Here is a 23,284-nt window from a genome sequence, read left to right on the forward strand (position 1 = left end):
AGGTTTTAGTAACCCCAATATTGTGCCAGTTCAGACAAGGTGGCCTGTGCACCTGTGAATTTAATCCTTGTTATTTCCCTTTCTTCATTTGGCGAATGTTTTCTTGGTTCTTAAGGCATAATGTCTGAAAAAAAATGAAGTAGGCTCCCCACAAAATAAAATAGATAAAAACGAGGTCAGACCAGGATCTTGGTCCAAAAAGTTAATAGATGGAGATTCTTACATCTGAAATAGATGATAGGGTCTTTGTTGGACTTTATAAATTCCTTCAGTAAACAGGAGACTTTAAACCCACTAAAGAATTTCCATCAGAAGAGCAGGGGAGAAAATATATCCTTATTTTCTCCCAATTCTAGCAATTCTATATCTCCCCTAAAAAAAAAAACCAACCTATTTCAGAAGATGGAGGAAACCCCTGGAAAAATAAATGAACAACACCAGGAGCTTTGCCCTAGACAGAGTGTGGAATCGGCAAGAGTCACACGCCTTTCTATGGCAGAAACCTTTGAGATAGAACTTTGCTCAGTAATCCTGATAGAATTAAATAATAATAATCTAACCCAGGGGTGTCCAACCTTGGCAACTTTAAAGTGTGTGGACTTCAACTCCCAGAATTCCCCAGCCAGCATTCTGGGAGTTGAAGTCCACACACCTTAAAGTTGCCACGGTTGGACACCCCTGATCTAACCCATTAAATCTAACATGCTAAAGATTTGGAATTCTTCCTGTTTTAGTATTCTTGACCCCAGACCCAATCCTTTTAAGCCAGAAAAAAAATATATTGATGCTTAATCACTCCTGGAAAAGAACAAGGAGAAAAGTAGCAATGCTTGTTGCAGAATAGAAAACTTACTCTGTATGGTAATTCTCTTTGCCCCACGTTTTCTTTAGGAATTGAGTTCAATTCTCTTCTACAATTCTTGTCACTATTCATTATAAAATTGCAAGAACTGTTGACGGTTCCTTCCCCACCTTCCCTAACTTTCAATTGTACAAGAGTTCTCGGTCTTGTGGGCTCTGAGAGGAAAACACTTGGCGCCACTGTTGACAGAATACCAACAAAGTTACCAAATGTCAGCTTATCACGGGGGTTATGCATTCATTTGGAAACCTAATTATCTGTGCCATCGTGCCAAGGGATGAAAGCGTCAATTATTCCTTTGCTTTTTCCAGAATGATGAGATTTATTTTATCTTTTCTCCAAACAATACATTTGGCTTTGAAAGTATTGTATCAGGAGCTTTTTATATCTCGAGTAGTGAAAGGACACCCTCAAATCATTGGCACTTTGTGATCCAACAACAGGAGCCCATTATCTCTGCATGTAAGATGGTAGCAACCGTCATATTGGTAGATAATCACTAAATAAATCAGCCTACCCTAAGGCATGGAGGACATCAATTGTTGGGGAAGTGGGAAAAGGAGAAAAAAACAGATGGATGTTTTGATTGATTTGACTTCTAAAGAATGTCAATTCAGCAAGGCATGAATAATTCACTAGCTGTATTAAAATACTCTTGGGGTGTTCAGTGTTGGAATGGTTTTACGAAGATAATGAACTATTATTTAAAAAAAAACACTTCATTTGAAATGGTTGTTAAAGAGCTGTTACATTGTTGGGTCCTTGGCTAATCAGAATCTAATATGGCAATGACTTTTAATGTTATCGTTGAGTTGTTTCATACAATGCTTTGGGATAAAAAAACAACAACAACCCACCCATATTTGAGAAATGGAGCTAAGAAGATAAATGCATACAGTCATAGTAAACTATTAGCCTTATGTACTAAGACCAATTTCAGAGCCATAAGCATAAAGATGGACCCACTATGTTTACCACACCTTGGCCAACTTTGGCTTGAATTAACAACTGAGCAACTTTTTATAAGATAAAAGGAAATAAGATCCTTTTCAGGTTACAGAGAAGATGAGGATTCAACAAACATTCTTCAAATAGAATTTTTTTTTTTTTGACATCTAGTTTACAGATACAGCACTTATTTTAAGATAGCTTTTTCTCAACAAAAGTTTTCTGTACAAGAGCTATAAAACTTTAATTTAAAAAAATCACTTTTTTGTGCTTCATCTAAATGTTTTTGATGTTTCCATTACTTTACTCTTACCATCTTATCAGTAGCACACGGCTACTTTATAGTACATTAATCTTGAACAAAAAAAAACGTGTGGCATCCCAAGAGGCCTTATTGGCAATGGTCTGCCGATATCTTGATCAATACCACTTGATCTATCTATCACTTCACTGTTACTGTGAGTCTCAAGTACAGCACTCTTACTGCAAGATTAATTCTAGTTCAAGATTTAATGAAATCCGCCTTAGAGGAAAGCTCTGATTAACACGAGGATGGCGATTTTCACAGAATCCAGTATTTATCCTGTCCAGTTTCTTTAGCTGACTTTAAATAGTTACCTGGTTTTGTTTTTTTTCCCCATTTTTGATTGAATTTCAGATATATCATTCAACTATTCATATAATTAGCAAAGCTGTCTAGATCTTTCAGATGGTTGAAGATCCTCAAATCTTTCAGAAAGAAGATAACTGTGTTTTGGTTCCTGTTCTTGTCTGATGCCATCTTATTGAACATGACCATGTAGTTACAACAACACACACACCCCCAAAGATGTTGCACCTGAGGCAACCTGAGAAAGCATCTAATTCTAACTATTTAGATAATGTAACTGCTGGAATGGTACACACTTTCCTCAACAATCACATCAAATGTCATACTCTGTACAGAGAGGAAGAGTTGCAGAGAATCCATTTTCACTGGCTGTAGTGCTGCATTATCATTGAAACATTGAAACAATTATATTGCTTTACGTTCCTAGGTTCATTCTGCTCATAATGAAACTCTTAACGTTGGGAACGGGGCGCACATCGAACTGGTGTTTGCGGCGTTCAATGAAAGTAGCCAGGCGTGAGGTATCCAGAGGTATTTTGGAATAGCTGCCATTATGAAACTGCAGCCACGGGTGCTGCAAGCAAGTGGCAGCCGTAGGTCTCCTCCTGAAGTCTTCCTGAAGGATGACGTTGATGAAATCTTTGGCAGCATGGCTTACATCGCAAAAGTACTCATTGGGAAAGCTGAAATCTACTCGGCACACATTGATGCATGTCTCCTCCCTGCTTTCATCAAGAAAGGGAGAAACACCGCTCAACATGACATAGGTGAGCACTCCAAGACTCCAGATATCTGTGCCCAGGGACACTGGAGCCCCCTGGAGAACTTCTGGAGCAGCAAATTCAGGATTTCCAAGCAGATGATGGACATGGTAATGGCCTGTGATTTGAACAGCATCTTCAAGGTCAATTAACTTAACCCGCGGCACTGGGATCCGTAAATCAATCAGCAAATTTTCTGGCTGTGGAAATTTGAAAATTAAATCACATTAATTTTAAAAGGTGTATTGTCCATTTCTGTTGCAATAAAAACAGGTTTCTGTCAATACAGGTACAGCTAATATACGAAGAGAAACATGCCTATATCTGTGGTTACTTCTCAAACAAATATATTTTTATGGAAAGAATATCCACAGAAGTATTGTCTGGCAGGTTTGTGGCCCATTACATTCAAGAGAGCATCTAGTACGAATCCTCACATGACTGAAACATGATTTATCAGACCATATTGCCAACCCAATTTCACAAGCAATTAAAAATCACAAGGCACCATCAGTGTATAAAATTTTAATATATTTAAATGGTTATAAACTGAGATGAATATGATGGGTGCTGAGACAGTTAAATGCTTGTCTTTATTAGGATAGATTTTATTTAAAGTAAACATAATATAGAAAGACAATTTGGGACTGGCAGATGGGAAATACTTAACAGATTGTGAGATGGTCAGTATCTTCATGTACAAAGGTTTCAGTTAAATACATCCTGCAGAATGGCTCACATGTATGTAGACACTAACTTAATTTCAAATAGTTAAAGCTGTGAAGCAACCTTGGATACCAGTAGTTGGGTTTGCTGTGAAGATGACCAAGCAGAAATGGGTACTTAAGATTATAGAGGCACAAGTTAATATTTTCTTCTTTCCTCCTCCTTACCTTTATGTCCAGATGAGCAACTCGACAATTGTGAAGATATTGTAAAGCTTCCATCGTATCTCTTATATAAAAAGCTATTTTTTCCTCCATCAGTTCATCATGATTCATAAGATAATCCAAGAGACGGCCGTCGTCCATTCTAAAATCCCAAAATATTCCATTATGAAAATAAGTCTCATGAAATCTAAGCAAACTCTGAATTCCAGTCCCATCTTAGGCATGAAAGACAGCTGGGCAAATTGGGGCCAATCATTCTCTTTCAGCCCAACTCACCTCAAAGGGTTATTGTTGTGGGAAAAATAGGAAGAGGAAGGAATATTAAGTATGTTCATTACTTTGAGTTATTTATAAGAATAATAAGGGTGGGAAATCAATCATAAAACACTGGGATACATCTCTAAACAGAGTAGTATTTTTCAAAATAAAAAAGGTAGACAATTATTAAAAATTTACTACTGTGAAGACTTACGATACTACATTTTCATAGGTCTGATTTAATACTCTACATTTAGACTATGCCATTTCATAGAAACTTTAAGAATGCATCTTTGGAACCAGACATATACAAAATGTTCTCTCGGGGTCATTTTCCTCCTTATGGGGAAATGAAATGGCTTTTGTGAAAATAGTCAGATGTACAATGTGACAGAATAGATCAAGGGTGTCCAACCTTAGCAACTTTAAGACTTGTGGAATTGGAGACCCCTAGAATTGATAAATGACTTGCTTCTAGAAATACAAAACTTAGCTTCCATGTGGGACTTACAGTTCTAAAACTAAGATGTAGGAAGATGGTGACTCATAAGTGTCATGAATGGTGATATACTGAGGGTGTTGTAGGTGTTGCAGCATGGCTGCTTCATGTGCGGCCTGTTCTTTCTTTTTCATTTTTTTATTGACAAACTTCACTGCAACATCCTTCCTTGTGGCTTTGTGAATACATTTCTTTACGACAGCAAATCGGCCCCTGGAAAATTAAGACCATGAAGAGAACTTGTGAATAAAGGATGAATCCATTTTAGTTCCATACGAATAAATTTTAAGAGCTTTCTAAACTCATTGAGTTATTAACTTTACAAGTAATTATTGTCTTTTGCCCTGGCAATATATTTTTTGGGGAAAAGAAAAACTAATAAAAGTATATTCATTTCCCCCCACCCCCAATGAATCTATTATAAGAGATTGTAACTGTGAATTAGAAGCTGAATTCTGAGTAGCTTTGTGTCAGAGAACTCCTCTTCCCAACATTAGATTGTAAAATTGGCCATCTCTGTACACATATCCTCACAGATGTATATCATCGATAATGTACCACAAGATTACTCAAGCCCCTATAATAAACCCAAGAGAACTTGGTATCCTCCATAGCCAGGAGAGAAGTGGGAATACATCGTTTCTACAGAACTGTATGCCAGTCCCAAATCATGAACACAATTTGCTCATCAGAAAGGGCAAATCATTCTCTATCTATACATAGATAAATCCTGTGCCCAGACATAGCCAGCACTGTTTTCTTTCTAGTGGTTGTCCATGGAGATTCTTAAATCATCCAAGTCATGAATGTCCCAAAGTTTCTTTTCCAAAAGACAACAGGACTTTCTTGGTTTTTTTCCCTTTAAGAATGTTTTTCTTCTCATTCAAGAAGCTTCTTCAGTTCTTTAGAACTGAAGACTAGAAACAGACTTGCATACCATCCCACAGTGTTTTACAGCATTCTCTGAGCATATTGCCCCCAACAATCTGGGCCCTCTTTTTACCAAACTTGGAAGGATGAAAGGCTGAATCAACCTTGAGCCTATCAGGATCGAACTCCAGGTTGTGGGCAGAGTTTGCCAGCAAGACTGCATTCTAGCCACTATACCACTAGGGTGCAGAAGCTCCTTGGATGAGGAGGGAAATATTTTCAAAGAATTTTTTTTAAAAAAGTCCAGTTATCTTTTGGGAAAGCACTTTTGGAACTTTCTACTGGTTCCACATTTCCAGGTGAGGAAGAATGGAGAGGCACACACTGCAAGATGCTTGAAGTCCAGTGTGAAGTTTCCACAGTCTGTGTTGATTTGGGGAGCCATGTCATCTGCTGGTGTTGGTCCACTGTGCTTCATTAATTCCAGGGTCAACGCAGCCATCTACCAGGAGATTTTGGAGCACTTCATGCTTCCTTCCACAGACAAGCTTTATGGGGATGCTGACTTCATTTTCCAGCAGGACTTGGCACCTGCCCACACTGCCAAAAGCACCAAAACCTGGTTCAATGACTGTGGGATTACTGTGCTTGACTGGCCAGCAAACTCACCTGACCTGAACCCAATAGAGAATCTATGGGGCATTGCCAAGAGAAAGATGAGAGACATGAGACCGAACAATGCAGAAGAGCTGAAGGCCACTATTGAAGCATCCTGGTCTTCCATAATACCTCAGCAGTGCCACAGGCTGATAGCTTCCATGCCACACCGCACTGAGGCAGTAATTGCTGCAAAAGGGGCCCAAACCAAGTACTGAGTACATATGCATGCTTATACTTTTCAGAGGTCCGATATTGTTCTATGTACAATCCTTGTTTTATTGATTGCATGTAATATTCTAATTTTCTGAGACTGTGGATTTGGGGTTTTCCTGAGCTGTAAGCCATCATCATCACAATTATGACAAATCACGGCTTGAACTATCTTGCTTTGCATGTAATGAGTCTATCTCATATATTAGTTTCACCTTTTAAGTTGCATTACTGAAATAAATGAACTTTTGCACGATATTCTAATTTTTCGAGTTTCACCTGTAGCTTAGAGCAACGTACTAAACTATCCACTTGTGAATTAATCATGATTAAAAACAAGACTGGCTCCTGTTGCAAATAATAGCACGTACAGTAGTGATGGGGCTTAGTAAGAAAAGAAGAGTGAATTCTGGTGAATGGAGCTCATCATATTGGGAATTAGATCTAAGCCCACATATATTTTAAGCAGTTTGATAAATGAGTTGGGATATCTATCTATCGACTGATCGAGAGAGAGAGACACACACACAGAGGATACTATATGTGTGTGTGTGTATGTATGTGTGCACACACACACAATGTTGTCCAGTGCTTCAGACTCAGCTGGGAAGAGATGTTGCAACACATGAAAGTGTTTATGTGGTTCTTCTCTGTGATCAATTAAAGAAGCTGTGACTTTCAGGGATTGTGTGGTTGCTATGGAGAGACTCCCATTAATATGATTTTAAAATCCACAATTGTACCTTCTCTACATTTTCTGATGTTTGGCTTTTGTGAAATTACTTCCTTACCGTCCAATTTCATTCAGCTCTGTATAGGCAAAATCAAAATTCTCTTTCCAAGTAATGGTGGCACCATCCGCTGCAGAGTCTTTGTGGAACCAGATGGATTGGGAAACAGAATTGTAAAACAGATACAGTCAACATTAGGTAATTATTTTAGCAGCAGCAGAAGCAGCCACAGCCATAACAGCCACTACAACGACGATGGTGAGTGTTGATTTCATCATGCAAATACATTAAAGAGGGAATGGAGTGTTTGCCTGTTGCTCTTGTATCTTAGCAAGACTCAGGAAGCTCACAAGAGTCCCAGAGCAAGCTTCTAAAATTTCATGTGTTCTCTCTAGGAGACCACCTTTCTATGATCAAATCTGTCCCTCTAACCTAAGACAGTCAGAGAATACCTGCAAGGGAGGTCAAAGGAGAGGTACCCTCTGTAGGGGCGAGAAGGGCTAGTTTTGTTTTAATAATAATTACACGCTGTTTGTTATTACTGTATTAATATTATTACTGTAACTTAATATATGAGTCATAAACCACCTAAAATCAATTTGGAATAAATGAATAAAGCTAACTTGGAATAAATGAATAAAGCTAAGTTCAGTGATGACTTTGTCTCAACTTTAGACCAGGGTTTTGTTAGAAAGTTTGCCTTTCTATAACTGTAAATTGCTGCATTAAGAACTACATGCCTAAGATGGGATGCTTTATAGGGATTAAAATTAACATCAGTAATGGACCAAGGCTATCTGAGCAATGATTGTGTTTCTGTGAGATCAGTAAATCACTGCTTTACTGCATTCAGCAGGTTCTGACCAGTTCTGGAGAACCGGTAGCAGAAATTTTGAGTAGTTTGGAGAACCGGCAAATGCCACCTCTGACTGGCTTCGCCCCCATCTATTCTCTACCTCCTGAATCCCAGCTGATCAGCTGGATCTTCTTTGGTTGCCCTGCACAGGAGAACAGAACTGGAAAGCAGGTTAGTGGGTGGGGAGGGAATGGTGTTTTGCAATAACTTCCCCTGGAGTGAGGGAGGGAATGGAGATTTCACAGTATCCTTCCCCTGCCACGCCCACCAAGCCACACCCACAGAACCGGTAGTAAAAAAATGTGAATCCCACCACTGTACAGATACCATGTTATACTATTGTGCCAATTCAAACCATAGATCTTGTTTTGACTGGCAACAGTTATTGATTGAGCCAGCAGTGGCACAAGAAATTTGGCTCCCTATCAGTGGTGCCATCATCTACCAAAGTCAAGTTATTTTGAGTTGTTTTTTTTTAAAAAATCCTCTCCCGGAATACCTGCATGTAAAACAAGGAACAGTTATTTGCTCTGCTAAACATCCATTGCCTAAGGTGGTTGGTTCACTTTGCTTAATGGTGAAACCAGCCCTTCTGAGATCTTTTCAAATGAAAATGCTGGGTTTCAGATCTAAAGGAGTGCAGATTGGCTGGGATCTAATTGAAGTATTGCTTCAGGTTGGGTCATTGAAGCAATCTGATTCAAAGCAGTGCCTCCAAATGGTTCCCCTGTGACATTTCAATCCACAGGGAGGAAGTGGGAGAGGGGAAGGTTTTGATTCAAAACAACCCATTGCTTTAGTCTGGAGAAAAGTCTGCACATGAATAGGCAAGGGCCAATTTGACCAGGGATGTTGCTTCTCTTTGGAGGAAGCCATTAATCAGTGTTTTGCCAAATCAAAGCACCTTTTAAAAAATTCTTCAATTATTCACAGGATGGCTGCCAGCAAAGTAAGTATTATAAACCCCATGCTGCACTCTTTTCAAAAGACCAGCTGCACCAACATAAAATGATCTGAACGTAGGAAGACTTCTTAGCATACATCTCTCTTGAATTTTTCATAGCAGGCAACAAAATATGAACCATGTGAAGCTTGAACTCCCAGGAAATGTTGATTCTCGAACCAAGGACTCCAGCCTAGAATTTTGAAGTGTTACATTAGTGGAGTTTTCCACTCTGAAAGTCAGCTCTCCTCTCTGAATACAGGCTCACCGTATTCTGGGAGTTTCACAAATTCAGAGGCCTCGCTGGGTAAGCTAATTCCCCAGGGATTGCTGGCGCTGACCCGGAACTGGTACTGACAGCCAGGTGTGAGGTCTTCAATAACGAGGTAGGTGTCCAAAGTTGAGGCAACAGACTGCTGCCAGATCTGGGAGCCTGTGTGGTACGAAGAAAGAGAAAAGACTAAAGAGAGAAAATAACCAACGTTTAAATGCAATTACACATTTCCTTCTTGGTGACAAAGGCCACTAGCCTTCAGTCACAGGTGGTTAAAAAGAAAGCACCCCGGTTGAAATGCTCCTACAAGTTGATTTAAGGAAGACTTGAGGTATTTTCATCTCAGTCTTCAGCCTGGTTTCAGTAGAATCTAAAATTTAATCAGTTTAGGGTGTTTTTTTTTTTTTTAAAGTGGTGTTCTATAGAATTTTAGGGTTCTGTGAGAAGTTGGTTGAGTTGTCTGAAAAGATTAAGGCAACAAATAATAGCCATCACCTCAACAAATTATCAAATGCAACCAAAGTTCTAGCAGATAACTTTTTTTTTTTGGCCTCTTGATCAGGAGTTTGGGGATTTCGGTTTTTTAAAGCTGTTCTGAAAAAGTTTGAAACCTCTGATTAAACAGAAGAAATGTTATTTCCATTTTTTTATTGGTGGCGTGTCTTAAGATTGTAGGCCCATCTATGAAGCCTTACAAACTTGAGAGTGCCCCATCTGTTGTCATGACAATCTATTTTCCCACCTCCCTTGTTCTCCTTAAGGAATAGGATGCCAAATGCATCTGAAGCTCTGTTCTGCAGGATGCCTAAGCTTCTTTAAAACTTAGGTAAGTATAAAATGTTTCAGTAGCTTTGCTTGAATAGGAAAAAGAGTGGAAGAGCCCTGTGTAGAAAGTGAGGGGGAACAAGATAAAAGGAAACTATCCAGGCATGTGTGGAACATGTGTGGCTTTTGTGTCATACTGATAATATTACAGGAAGAATGGTGATTTGGGAACCACATCCATCATTTTAGTGAATGAAGCATAGAAGATAATAGGACAGAAGTGGAATGGAATAGAATAGAATAGAATAGAATAGAATAGAATAGAATAGAATAGAATAGAATAGAATAGAATAGAATAGAATAGAACTTTCTTCTAACAGAAATATGAATATGTTGGACTTGGAGTGATATGGATGGAAGAGCAGGGAAGGCAAGGACTGAGAAGATGGTAATTCTGTGGTGAAGGGAGACATGGAGTTAATTGAGTTCCATGTGCCTGGTGATACTAAGGGACTATTGTAATTTCATCTCCAGTTTTGCTGAGATACTTCTGACAAATTTTTTAGTATAGAAAGCTGAAGAGTGACAGGAATTATATTAGGCAATGCAGCTTGAACAATGCTTGCCATTTATTGAGACTCATCCGATATTTTCTAGTTACAAAGGACTTTGGGGGACTTTTGATGTATGGTGCACGCACGTGCCATAAATTGGAAATACAACAAAATGAAAAGTAGATGAAAGAAACACAAGAATGCATGTCAACTGTTCCTTAAATAAAGAGGCCACAGTAAGATAGCAATTCTCCAGTTACTAAATTGGAAGATGTAAAGGTGCAAGATGTTTTGTGTAGAAGACTTCCCCACTCCACCTCACCCCTGCCATTTCTTTCTATAGTCAATGGACTGAAATCAAGCAGTCAGCCCTAGACATTGTCAGATTAGACACTAATGGCATAGTGGACTGCTGGCAAAGCTCATCAGATGTTTTCACACACCTGCAAGAGGAACAACTGGAAATGAAGATGCTAGATTTAATCCATGTACTTAGCTTCTCAGCAGAAACAGAGAACTTTAACATTAGTGAAGCTTCCTTAGAGTTCTGAGCCTTTCATAGCCAGCACTAGAATCCATTGCTGACTTCAAGAGTTTGCAGTCCTGCAATTGTTCTTTTTTAATTATTATTCTATCCTTTCATTAGGGAGTAGAGAGGAAAAAAATAGGAAAGGGGAGGATGAGCTGTTAGGGCTGCCACCTATTCTACCTGGTTGCCTTCTTTCCCTCTTAAGACAGATACAGAGGTTTAAAACCAGAGGTGGCATTCAGCAGGTTCTGACCAGTTCTGGAGAACCAGTAGTGGAAATTTTAAGTAGTTTGGAGAACCAGCAAATTCCACCTCTGACTGGAGATTTTACAATATCCTTCCCCTGCCACGCCCACCAAGCCACACCACAGAACCGGTAGTAAAAAAAATTGAACCCCACCACTATTTAAAACCTAGAGTAAGCTCAGATCACCTTTGCCTGCTTTAGATATCATTTGTCCTTCTTGCAGCCACAGCAGAAAGGAAGAAAGGAAGAATAGAGTAAAAGCTAGCAGTACACATAGTACTCAACTATATCATCATTTGTTCAACAACTGTCCAAAGTTAAAATGACCTTGGAAAAGGGACTCACGACCTGTATTTGCATTTATAAACATTACAAATTGTTGTACCACCCCCTGAAGTGAATCACATGGTTGCAATTTAGGCACTTGGTAACCAGGTCATATTTATGACTGGTTACAATATACTGCAGTCAAATCATCCTAATTTTAGAAAGGTTTGGCTAGCAAAACAATGCCAATTGTGGAACTTGTATTATTTGAACAACCATGTGATTCACAGAGACTTGTTTTACAGTCATTGTAAAAATGGTTGCAAAATTGGGTCTGGTCACATGATGACTCTACTTTTGACGGAATAGCAATTATGGCAGCTTGTCTTTCTCCGGCCTTACCAGCAATGCTAGATGGTGCTAATAAAAATATTCAATATTTAGGGCTATGAAAATTTGCCTTTAACCAGTGCAGGGGAAACGTGTGACTGTGTTAACTACAAAATTCAGTGGTGAAATAAATATACGACAGGTACACAATTCAGGTTTTTTTTCCCACACCAAAGCCTCACAATGCTTGCACCTTCTTCTCTGTACTCGACTGTGTAGCCTGAAATGGTACAGTTGCCTGTGCTGGATGGAGGCAGCCAGCGGAGAATCACTGAAGTGCAACTTCTTTCCTGAGCAATAGGCCGATTTGGGGCAGCTGGAACCCCTGGGATGGGGAAAGAGAGAAGAAAGAAACCATTAGCAGAGACCTAGAGGAGAATTTTGGAGTCCCAGTTAAAGAGCAAAAAGAACATCTGAGGAGCAAACAATAGGGAAAATTAAGTCATGAGAAAGAGTATTTCTCTCTTAGAAGTGCTTCTTTAATCCAGTTTTTTTTTAAAGAAATGTAGCCTACAGGACAGATTACATTTCTGATTCAACATAATCTAATTTTAAAATGCATTATTTTTAGTGCAGTTTAATGTAATTGCTGATTGTAACCAGTAATCTCTATTACCTAAACATTGGAAAGGTGTAACTTTTAAAGGGTATTTGAAATTCAGAAAAAAAGCACAGAAAACGGAAGGAGGCAGGCATGTTTTCCTGCTATATATTAAGTTATTGTGTCAAGTTATTATCAGTCATTCGGCACTTAACAGTCAAGATCAAGTGAGGTACTAATACCACTCGATAAAGCCTTAGTAAGACCACACCTAGAGTACTGCATCCAGTTTTGGTCACCACACGATTAAAAAAGATGTTGAGACTCTAGAAAAAGTACAGAGAAGAGCAACCAGGATGATTAGGGGACTGGAGGCTAAAACATATGAAGAACAGTTACAGGAACTGGGCTTTGCTACTCTAGTAAAGAGAAGGACAAGGGGAGACATGATAGCAGTCTTCCAATATTTGAGGGGCTGCCATGCGGAGGAAGGGGTCAATCTAAAGCACCTGTAGGCCAGACAAGGAATAATGGATGGAAACTGAACAAGGAGAGATTCAACCTAGAAATAAGGAGAAACTTTCTGACAGTGAGAACAATCAATCAATGGAACAGCTTGCCCTCAGAAGTTGTGGGAGTGCCATCACTTGAGACTTTCAAGAAGAGGTTGGACTCCCATTTATCAGAAATGGTGTAGGGCAGTAGTTCCCAAAGTGGGTGGTACCGCCCCCTGGGGGGCGGTGGGATGCCTCAGGGGGGCAGTAAGAGGCAAGGGGGCTGGCAGAGGGGCGCTAAGAGGTGGCAGGGGGGCATTCGAGGTGCCGGTCCCACAGGCTCACTGACTTCTGGCCATGTAGCCCATTGACTGTTTCATTGCTCTGTAGCTGGCGCCTCAAATGTAGAACCTGTGCGCAGTGAGCCTTGCCAAGCCTGGAGGGGGGGAGAGGTGGGAGGTGGTGGAAAGAGGGCACCTTAGCTTGCAGGCTGCCCTCTCCGGTGGAAGAGGCATGCCAGAAGGCCGGAAAGCAAAACCCTCCCAAGGTGTACAGTAGAAGGGGTGGGTGGTCTGGCATTCTCCTTCCCTGGAGGAGAACAAGGGAGCGTGCAGCGCCCTACCGGCCTCTGCCTCTCCAGTCAAGACCTTGTTGATGATCCAAACTCTGTCAAGGATCCTGGAGTACTCATCTCTAATGACCTAAGTGCTAGAGCCCACTGCAACTACATAGCCAAAAAGGCATTAAGAGTTGTTAAGAGTTGTTAATCTTACAAAGCTTTTTCTCTGGTAATATTACACTAATAACTAGATACAAAACATTTGCTAGACCAATACTTGAATACAGCTCAAAACATACAAAACATTTGCTAGACCAATACTTGAATACAGCTTGTCAGTCTGGAACCCACATTACGTATCTGATATTAACACAGCTGAGAAAGTCCAGAAATATTCCACAAGAAGAGTTCTCCACTCCTCTACTCGTTGCAGAATACCTTATGCCCCCAGACTCAAAATTCTAGACCTAGAAAACCTAGAACTATGCTGCATTTGGCCCGATCTAAGTATAGTATATAAAATCATACATTGCAGTGTCCTTCCTCTCAATGAATACTTCAGCTTCAGCCATAACAACACAAGAGCAAACAATAGATACAAACTCAAGGTTAATCGCACCAAACTTGATTGCAGGAAATATGACTTCAGCAACAGAGTGGTCAATGTCTGGAATACTCTACCCGACTCTGTAGTTTCTTCCCCAAAAACTTTAACCTTAGACTGTCTACTATTGACCTCACCCCTTTCCTAAGAGGTCTCTAGGGGGCGTGCATAAGCGCACCAATGTGCCTACAGTCCCTGTCCTATTGTTTCTTTTATTTTTCTTATATGTATCCATGTATTCATAACTATGTTTTTACTTATACCTATTATCTTGTAAGCAATTGACAAAAATAAATAAATAAATAAATAAAATTGCTGAGGTTGAGAAAGACTGTTTTAAAGTTTACGCTTGTGGAAAGAACATATGTATGAAATGGATCGATCATGAGATCTTGAAATCTTCTGTTGATTGCTAATGTATATGGGTGTGGAAAGGCAGAGAATTACCAAAACCGGCAGCTGAGGAGATGATTAAACATGTCCTCTATTTACTAATGCTAGAACATTATAGAAAGGAAAGTACTATTTTTCAAGGGATTATAATCTGTGTAAATTTACCTCAAAACCCAATTTTCCATGTGAAAAGTGGGGATTTTTTTTTAATGAAAAGGAAGAATTTAAACTTGCAGTTGATAACATGCAGTTTCAAATGGTATGTGCCAGTGGTGGGATTCAAATTATTTTTTTTACTACCGGTTCTGTGGGTGTGGCTTGGTGGGTGTGGCAGGGGAAGGATACTGTAAAATCTCCAGTCCGTGGTGGTATTTGCTGGTTCTCTGAACTACTCAAAATTTCCGCTACTGGTTCTCCAGAATTGATCAGAACCTGGTGAATACCACCTCTGGTATGTGCTGAAGAAGTCTCTAAAGCAGGGATGTCAAACTCACGGCCCGCATGCTGGCCATGCCCACACCCAGTTTAGCGAAGGGGAAAAAAGTCCCGATACATCATGTGAGGACACGCGTTGACACCCCTGCTCTAAAGTCTGTATAGGTTCACTCCCTGAGTCTGGCTCCTGCTGACTATATTCATGTATTTGGGGCAGCAGTACAGACATGGCTTGCTGCTACCTCCTTCTAGGATTCAAGTTCCAGATGTAGCCCTCATCTTAGATATGGCCTGCTGGCCTTCCAGCCAAGTCTGTATCATCTCACATTTCTCAGCTTTAAGGGGGATTAGCTAAGGTCAAGGCAGGATGGTGGCCCTTTGTTGTGGCTATAAAACCTGAATATGTAGAGAAGTTTAAAAATCCTTTCTCTCTCAGGCTTCTCAGGCCATAAGTCCAAGATGAGAAACCATATAACCATTATTTTCTTACAGAAATTTCTTACACATATAATAATGCATGTTTCCAAGCAAATGATGCTTTCCAAATATGTCCAATTAAAGTGCGGCCCATTTGCATTCTCGTTGACACTTGCAGAGACCTCCTTCCAAGTAAATGAGACCAAACTGCTATTATTAATGCTACTTTTACTACTGGGGGAGAATTGGCCTTTGTTTACCCTATTACCTGCTCCTCCTGAAACACCATGATTAAAGTCAATAACATTTCGTCAAACAAACTATAAAAAAGATTTTATACAACAGGCCCCATGTACTTGGAAAGGAAAATCCATTACCTTGTACTTTGATCGTTGCGGATGTGGATACTGTCCCAAGTTCATTTGTGGCCACACAGGTGTAAATGCCACTGTCCTGAGGCATCACGTTGCAGATCTTTAGGGTAATGTCACCTGATTCACTAGAGGGCCACAGAAGTCAAAAGGTTAAATTGAAATTCTGTCAAGTGGCTTCTCTCCAGAACTTAACTGTTTCAAGTGTTTCTGGCAATTAGAGTCATGGGTTTGAGATGGGAGACTACAAATCAAATCAAGTCAATCAACCAACCAATCAATTAATATCAATTGATCTGGAAAGTGAAAACCAATGGAAAAATAGACAAGATGTGCTCTTTTCATTGATTCTATGGACATTAGTCACACAAAAGAAAAGCAATAATTTACTGATGGGTATTGGTTCACACTGCCCTGTTTAATGAATGTGATTGGGATTGTAATGATTGAAAAAATGGAATAGTTTTGCACTATAACTATATGGTCTATTCATACTGTGCAGATCGGGAATTTGGAGCCTATGTGAAGTAAGGTTCTTGTTACTAGTCTTTCTTCTCCCAAGGATTTTTTTAAATGTAATTTTTTAGTAGGAAGCTAACCTTTGGCTAAAAAAAAAAAGAACTCTAGCTGTGAATATCATATTTATTCCCAAGAATGCTTCTTGCTCCATATAGACAGGAGATAAAGACAATGAGTGGCTTTACTGAGAACTTTGGAAGTGTAGTTACCTATCTAGAAAACAACAAAGACTGAAGTGAGCTAGAAGAAGCAGAAGAGCCTCGTTCGGGCATGCCATCTTCCCTTGTTATTCAAGGCACAGTATGTGACTAACCAACCCCATCTTGCCTGCCTTGTTGTGAATGCTCCAATTCTCCACAGCAGCCACAGGGACAGGTCTCCAGAAAGCACAGAATTCAATTGATCAGCCCCAATCCTGATCAAGAGATGCTGAAGAACTCACTTCCAGGGTGTTTGGGACACTAACCAACATGATTTAAGGTAACTGAACACTAAGATCATATTTACACTTGGACATTCCTTTGACTCTTAACCTTCTTTTAAAGGTTCCCCTCACACATACGTGCTCATCTCCATTACAAAGCTGAAGAGCCAGCGCTATACAAAGACATCTCTGTGGTCATGTGGCTGGCATGACTAAACACCAAAGGTGCACAGAACGCTGTCACCTTCCCACCAAATTGGTCCCTATTTTTCTACTTGCATTTTTTGCATGCTTTCAAACTGCTGGGTTGGCAGAAGCTGGGACAAGTAACGGGAGCTCACTCCATTACGCAGTGCTAGGGATTCGAACTGCCAAACTGCCAACCTGCCTGATCGACAAGCTCAGCATCTTAGCCATTGAGCCATTGCATCTGCCTTCTTTTACTTTTATTTTAATCTTCTTTCACTGTTTATCAAACTACCTATACAAACATAGCAGTCATACCCGATGATGCATACAATGGATAACTTATAGTAACACAGGATTATTAAACTTTGCAGATGAAGGTGGAAATGATACAATAAAATGAACAGATGGAAAGTTCCTATGGGCCAAAAACAGAATAATGAACCCATCTCCCATGCCATTGTTGGGGCTCTCCTCCATGTTCCAATAGTTAAATAGCAGTTGTTAGCAACTTTCAGAGCATGGGCCTAAACTTGTCTTCCTTTCCTGGAATCAGCATAAATTCTTGAGATTGACAAAGGGCCAGAAAAACCTGCCATACGGCAATTGTGATGTCTTACAGAAGGTATTTCCTTGTAGAGGTGCAAAGGAATCCTTAGGAAGCCTTTTCCTTCTTATGCCATGAGAATATTCTTATCCAGCCTTAGATCTTAACAAGGTTTCTAAAATGCAATAGGAGCCCTTACAAGAATATTGCTTTAGCAACTGATATATACTGCATCATATTTTCAGGAGGTTTCATGGATCAATTCAATTCTGATTTGGACTTTTCTTTGAAAATGGTGTAAAAATCTCCTTGAATTCCACTTGATACAGGGCATACACCAGTGATGGGATTCAATTGATTTACTACCGGTTCTGTGGGCGTGACTTGGTGGGCATGGCTAGGTGGGTGTGGCCATGTGACTGGGTGGGCATGGCTCTTTTTTTTTTTTTTTTGCTTTTTTGCAGTTGCCCCCCTCTACTCGTTTTTGGGGCCTTCTAGGCCTCTGAAGAGCTTCTGGGGGGGGGGGTTTGCTCCCAGAAGGCTCCTCTGAGGTTCAGGAAGAAAAAAAATACAGCATGGGAGGGGCATGCAGCACCCCTCCACGCTCCATTTTGGGACCTTCCTGGCCTCAGAGGAGCCTCAGGGGTGTGTGTGTTTTTGCTCCCCTAAGACTCTGGAAGACAAAAAATGGAATTTTTTTTTTGCCTCCCTGGACCTCAGTCAGGGGAATTGCAGCACAGCTGATCATATGAACAGCTGATTGTCAGGAAGGAAAAAAAAAAACACCTTAAGGGACCAGCATCAGATGAGTGGGGCGAGCAAGCATCGGGAGTGCGGGGCAAGCGAGCCAGCAACTGGGTCGGGGGCATGGCCAGCCAGAACTTACTACCGGTTTGGCGACCCACGCGAAATCCTTGCTACTGGTTCACCTGATCCGGTCACCACTGGTGTACACTCTTTTGAAGAAAGGTTGGGCATGTGACCAAACCTCTTCCTTCTTATGACTTATTATGGCAAATTGTATGGCTTGATTGAGAAATTGATTAACACCTCTCTTAACAAAGAAATGTGCGGGTTTTTTGTATTTTAATGAAATACATTGGTGATAATAGACATGGGCTTCTATTTCTAGGATTTTTTTTTTCTTGAGATGAGTTGTCTTAACTATCCGATTCCAATCTACCTGGTTTATATACTCTCCAACCAGTATAATGTGCAAATATGTCCATATTCATTCTGTTGGATCTATTAATAGCTGTCACATTATTTGGGGAAATTTTAAGTAACAAGATCCTTTTAGTCGTTGTCTCCTGTTGCGATCCAACATGCTTGCTGTTGGATGAGCTTGTGAAAATAAATTCAGATAATTTTTTTTAAAAAATCAGTTTTTAAATTCGAAACATTTTGATCTATTTTTCAAAAATATACTACTTCTTTTCACTGATTTATGAAATTGATTGCAATGATAAGGTACTCTGAGGGCTACCAATCTTTATAACAGAATATAAAGGTGCAAATAGAAGGTACCCAGGTTGTCTGCCTGTGAATACTTGTCATCAGATGTAACTTAATAAAAAAATTGTCACAATAAGTAAGATAGGAATGGTAACCAGCCTTTTTGAATCCCATTTCTGCAGCTTCCAAAATCCTTTCAGTTTTTCCAAGGTCATCTTGAGGTGGGAAACACACGAAACCTATTAATTAAGCTATTATTTCTACTATTTTTTTTCTAAAAGGAACACCTTCCCAAATCTTAAAAACACCTGGCCCTATCCAAGTAGGCATAACTCAACTTTCTCACTATTTTTCCGCCAGCCAAAAGACGAAATTCATTGTGTTCAGCGATGAATGCTTGCAGGACTTCGTGACCAGATTGAACATACCAGTCAAGGTTGACTCAGGCTTCTATCCTTCAGAGATCGGTAAAACAAGGACCCAAATTGTTGAGGGTAATTTGCTGACTCAGTAAATCACTTAGACAGGGATATAAAGTCCTGTGAAGCGGTATGGAAGTCTAACTGCAATTTCTACTTATAGGTTTAACACATACAGACAAAATCTTGCTAGGCTGATGGTTGGTTTGGGCCGCCCACAGACTTTGCACTGCAACATTACGGTGTCTCCAAGTAAGCTGAAGATCAGAACCGTTTTTAAATTTTAGTTTATGAAATTAACTTTCTTCCCTTTATTACAATTACACAGATTAAGTGATATCCACTAAGGGCACGAGAAACTCAGGAGCAACTGGAGTAAATGCCATACACAGAGACACATCACTCTCACACGAGACATCAACGATTTTCATTTGAAATACTGAAACAGCTGTCAAGCAAGGAGTTGTGTTTTTTTGGTCCAAGAAAACTCCTGCTCCACAGAAAATAGGAAAAATATTCCTTCTTCTTCCCATTTCTGAGGCATGTTTTCAGAAATGGGGAAAAGAGAAATCCTCAAAGAGCTTAGAAGATTTACCACCATGGTCTAAAGGATCAACTCTGGTATGAAGCACATTTTTTTCATAATACAACATTGAATTCTTATATATTAATATACTGAACATTTTAAACAAGATTTGTGATGAATTTCCTCATAAAACCATGCTTGTAAATTTTTTGAAATAGATATGATTATAATCTGCCATCCAATCAATGTCAACTTTTAGTGACTACAAAGATTGTTTTTCTTCATTACAAACTATTCCTAATCTGACCATTCAAGTCTTCCATTGGTTTTGAAATAGAATTATGGGATATATTTTCCCAATTATTTATACTTTGATTGGTTTTTATCTTTGTCATTTCTGGATATTTGGGTTGTTTTGTTGTTTTAAAAAATGTAAGCAGCATGGGTGTTTATATTTTAATGAAAAGGCAGGTATACATTAATTTAATCAATAGCAATGTTAAGGGCAGATAGCAAGTTTGTATAAATGTGATGCAAAATAAAAGCAAAAAAACCCCTCAGAATAATTTGAAAAGTGCTTAGCTGAAATAAATGAAATAAAATGAATTATAATTCGAACTACCAAATCTGAGCTGAAAAATTTTGGACACTGATTTCTGGATCTCTTTTCGGCCATCCTGTAGTTTATGGATTGTAGCAATTCATATACTGTAGTTTAAATTATATTATGGGGAAAGCAAAGTCAGTTTAATTGGTTCTCAGATATATTCTTTGGGACTGTAGTAAGAATGTACTTAGTATCATGCTTGTCATTATTGAGACAAAATTACCCAGGGTATATTTGGGAAAATAATATTATTTCCTTTTTCATTTTTTAAGCATGGAAAAATAAAGACTTGACAAGCTTATGTCTTTAACTCACCTTCCTGGATGAAATTTGGGTTGATGATCTGAAAAATATATACATAAGTGCACACACACACAAGAAATAGAAAAGGTTTATTTAATTGGTTATTGTAAAAAGAAAATGCTCTCAGAGAGATATAAGTTTTAAAAATACTAAGGAACTGAAAGTACATCCTGAGAAGTCTCATTCTGAATGTTGTGTTTATTGTGACAGCCCCTTCTGACTGCTACATCAAGATTGCAGGATCCTTCAATTGGCCAGATCTTGAAAAGATTTTTTTAAAAGCAGAAATGAGCTAGCATCATGAATGTACTTGTTTCAGACGTGGGATTCAAATTTTTTTACAACCAGTTCTGTGAATGTGGCTTGGTGGGTGTGTCTTGATGGGTGTGGCATGGCTTGGTGGGTGTGGCTTGGTGAGCATGATAGGGAAAGGATACTGTAAAATCTCCATTCCAGAGGTGGTATTCAGCAGGTTCTGACCAGTTCTGGAGAACCGGTAGTGGAAATTTTGAGTAGTTTGGAGAACCGGCAAATACCACCTCTGACTGGCCCCACCCCCATCTATTCTCTGCCTCCCCAGTCCCAGCTGATCAGCTGGGTCTTCTTTTGTTGCCCTGCACAGAAACGGAGCTGGAAAGCAGGTTAGTGGGGTGGGGAGGGAATGGGATTTTGCAGTATCCTTTCCCTGCCACACCCACCAAGCCACAACCATTGAGCCACACCACACCCACCAAGCGACGCCCCACAGAACCGGTAGTAAAAAAAATTGAATCCCACCACTGCTCCATTCCCTCCCCACTTCTGGGGGAAGGTTACCCCCGGTTCGCCAAACTCCTCAAAATTTCCTCTACCTGTTCTCCAGAACTGGTCAGAGCCACCTCTGAATGCCACCTCTGATTTGTTTGTAAATGAACCATAGATTTACTGCCCATAATATTTGGTCTTTCCTCCCATTCACTTCCCACGATCAGCAGATTGTCTTCATGAGTGTCTGGGAATCAGATAATTTCTGTAGCTATTGGGAGTTCTAAAGGTGCTTTTTCAAGAGGCAACTGTACTTTGTTTTTCTTTGAAGATGTTTTGTTTTTCATCCAAGAAGCTTCTTCAGCTCTGACTGGATGGTGGGGAATGGATTTATACTCCTTGCAGATAGCTGGTCATCCACAATCTTTTTAGAGAGTCATTGAGGCCCCTTGGAGGTTTGACTATGTCTCAGGGTCACCTGAATAGTGCAAATGGGTGAGGAGCCTTCTTGGAACCACTGAAAGGACTCTGTTGTGGAGCTGTGCTTTCTTCAGGATATTTTCTGCCCTGGGTCCCTTCACTGTTGAACACAGGTGCAGGCTGTTGACCTCCAAGTGGCCTCAACAACTCTTTAAAAGAATGCAAATGACCAGCTGCCAGCAAAAAATATAAATCCTTCCATTCATCCAGTCAGAGCTGAAGAAGCTTCTTGGATGAGAAGTGAAACATCTTCAAAGAGAAACCAGAAAGTCCAGTTGCCTCTTAAAAAAGCACCTTTAAGACAACCATGACCCAGATGACTGAGAATCTCCATAGGCATATTAGAGTTCTACAGCACTTTGGATTCCATTCCAAACAGGTAGTTTAAAGTAAGCAGGAGTGCAACAAAAGCTCTTTAAACCAGCTGTGATTTTTGCTGAGATCATGCTAAAGAACCTCTCTGGAATCAGTTCTGAAGTGCTGCAAAGCTCTAGTTATTATCTGATCATATTTAGCACTACATTTAATCCTCACACACCTAAAAATCACCTTGTTAAAATAGCAGATGAAGCAAAACAGTCCAGGGCTGTAATTGTATTCAAGTGCTTTAGATAAAATAAGTAGAGCTTGCTCAACTTTAGTTCAGAAATCTCAGATGGTTTTGAATAAACTGGTTGTTTCAAAATCCCTCCATATCTGATTACTTCATGGCAATCCATTCTTTTTTTGTCATTCTGTAGCACCATCAGAGACAGGATGATTTGCAAAGAAAGTGAAGATTTTTTTTTTTTGTATTTGTACTTTGCACTTACTATCAGGACAAACCCGATGGTAAAAATTCTTTTACCTGACTGTTAGAAATTCAATCTTACCCACTAGATTAGGACTTTTACCTATTTTGTACCCGAGAACCTTTGGGCAAAATCCATTAAACTCTAAATAATTTCCTTCCAATAAGTCTTCATACTGATCTGGAATTGCTTTCAAGAAAATGATAGTTTTAAAGTATGAACTATTCTCATGTAGTGTGTTCCTCTACTTGGTATTTATAAACTCACTGTGAGAACTAAAAAGCCTAAAGACACACAAGGAAATTGCATTTATCAAAAATATCATACTTATTTGAAAAAAAGAAA

General features: G+C 39.6%; 1 protein-coding gene across 1 annotated transcript in view; it reads right to left on the minus strand.

Annotated features, from left to right (window-relative positions):
* Window positions 1–687: 687 nt before the first annotated feature.
* Window positions 688–23,284, minus strand: part of LOC148128014 (kalirin-like) — a 33,048-nt gene continuing 10,451 nt past the window's right edge. Inside the window, exons 3-12 of the mRNA XM_087925862.1 lie at window positions 20,937–20,964; window positions 19,820–19,858; window positions 19,665–19,746; window positions 15,945–16,078; window positions 12,318–12,449; window positions 9,367–9,531; window positions 7,360–7,438; window positions 4,841–5,041; window positions 4,075–4,213; window positions 688–3,381 (exon numbers count right to left, since the gene is read on the minus strand). Of these exons, the coding sequence (XP_087781988.1) occupies window positions 2,836–3,381; window positions 4,075–4,213; window positions 4,841–5,041; window positions 7,360–7,438; window positions 9,367–9,531; window positions 12,318–12,449; window positions 15,945–16,078; window positions 19,665–19,746; window positions 19,820–19,858; window positions 20,937–20,964 (1,545 nt within the window). The 3' untranslated portion in view covers window positions 688–2,835. The remainder of the gene's footprint in view (window positions 3,382–4,074; window positions 4,214–4,840; window positions 5,042–7,359; window positions 7,439–9,366; window positions 9,532–12,317; window positions 12,450–15,944; window positions 16,079–19,664; window positions 19,747–19,819; window positions 19,859–20,936; window positions 20,965–23,284) is intronic.

The sequence above is a fragment of the Pseudonaja textilis genome, chromosome 1, assembly GCF_049901715.1.
Source record: "Pseudonaja textilis isolate UNSWEBS1 chromosome 1, rPseTex1.2, whole genome shotgun sequence".
Classification (NCBI taxonomy): domain Eukaryota; kingdom Metazoa; phylum Chordata; class Lepidosauria; order Squamata; family Elapidae; genus Pseudonaja; species Pseudonaja textilis.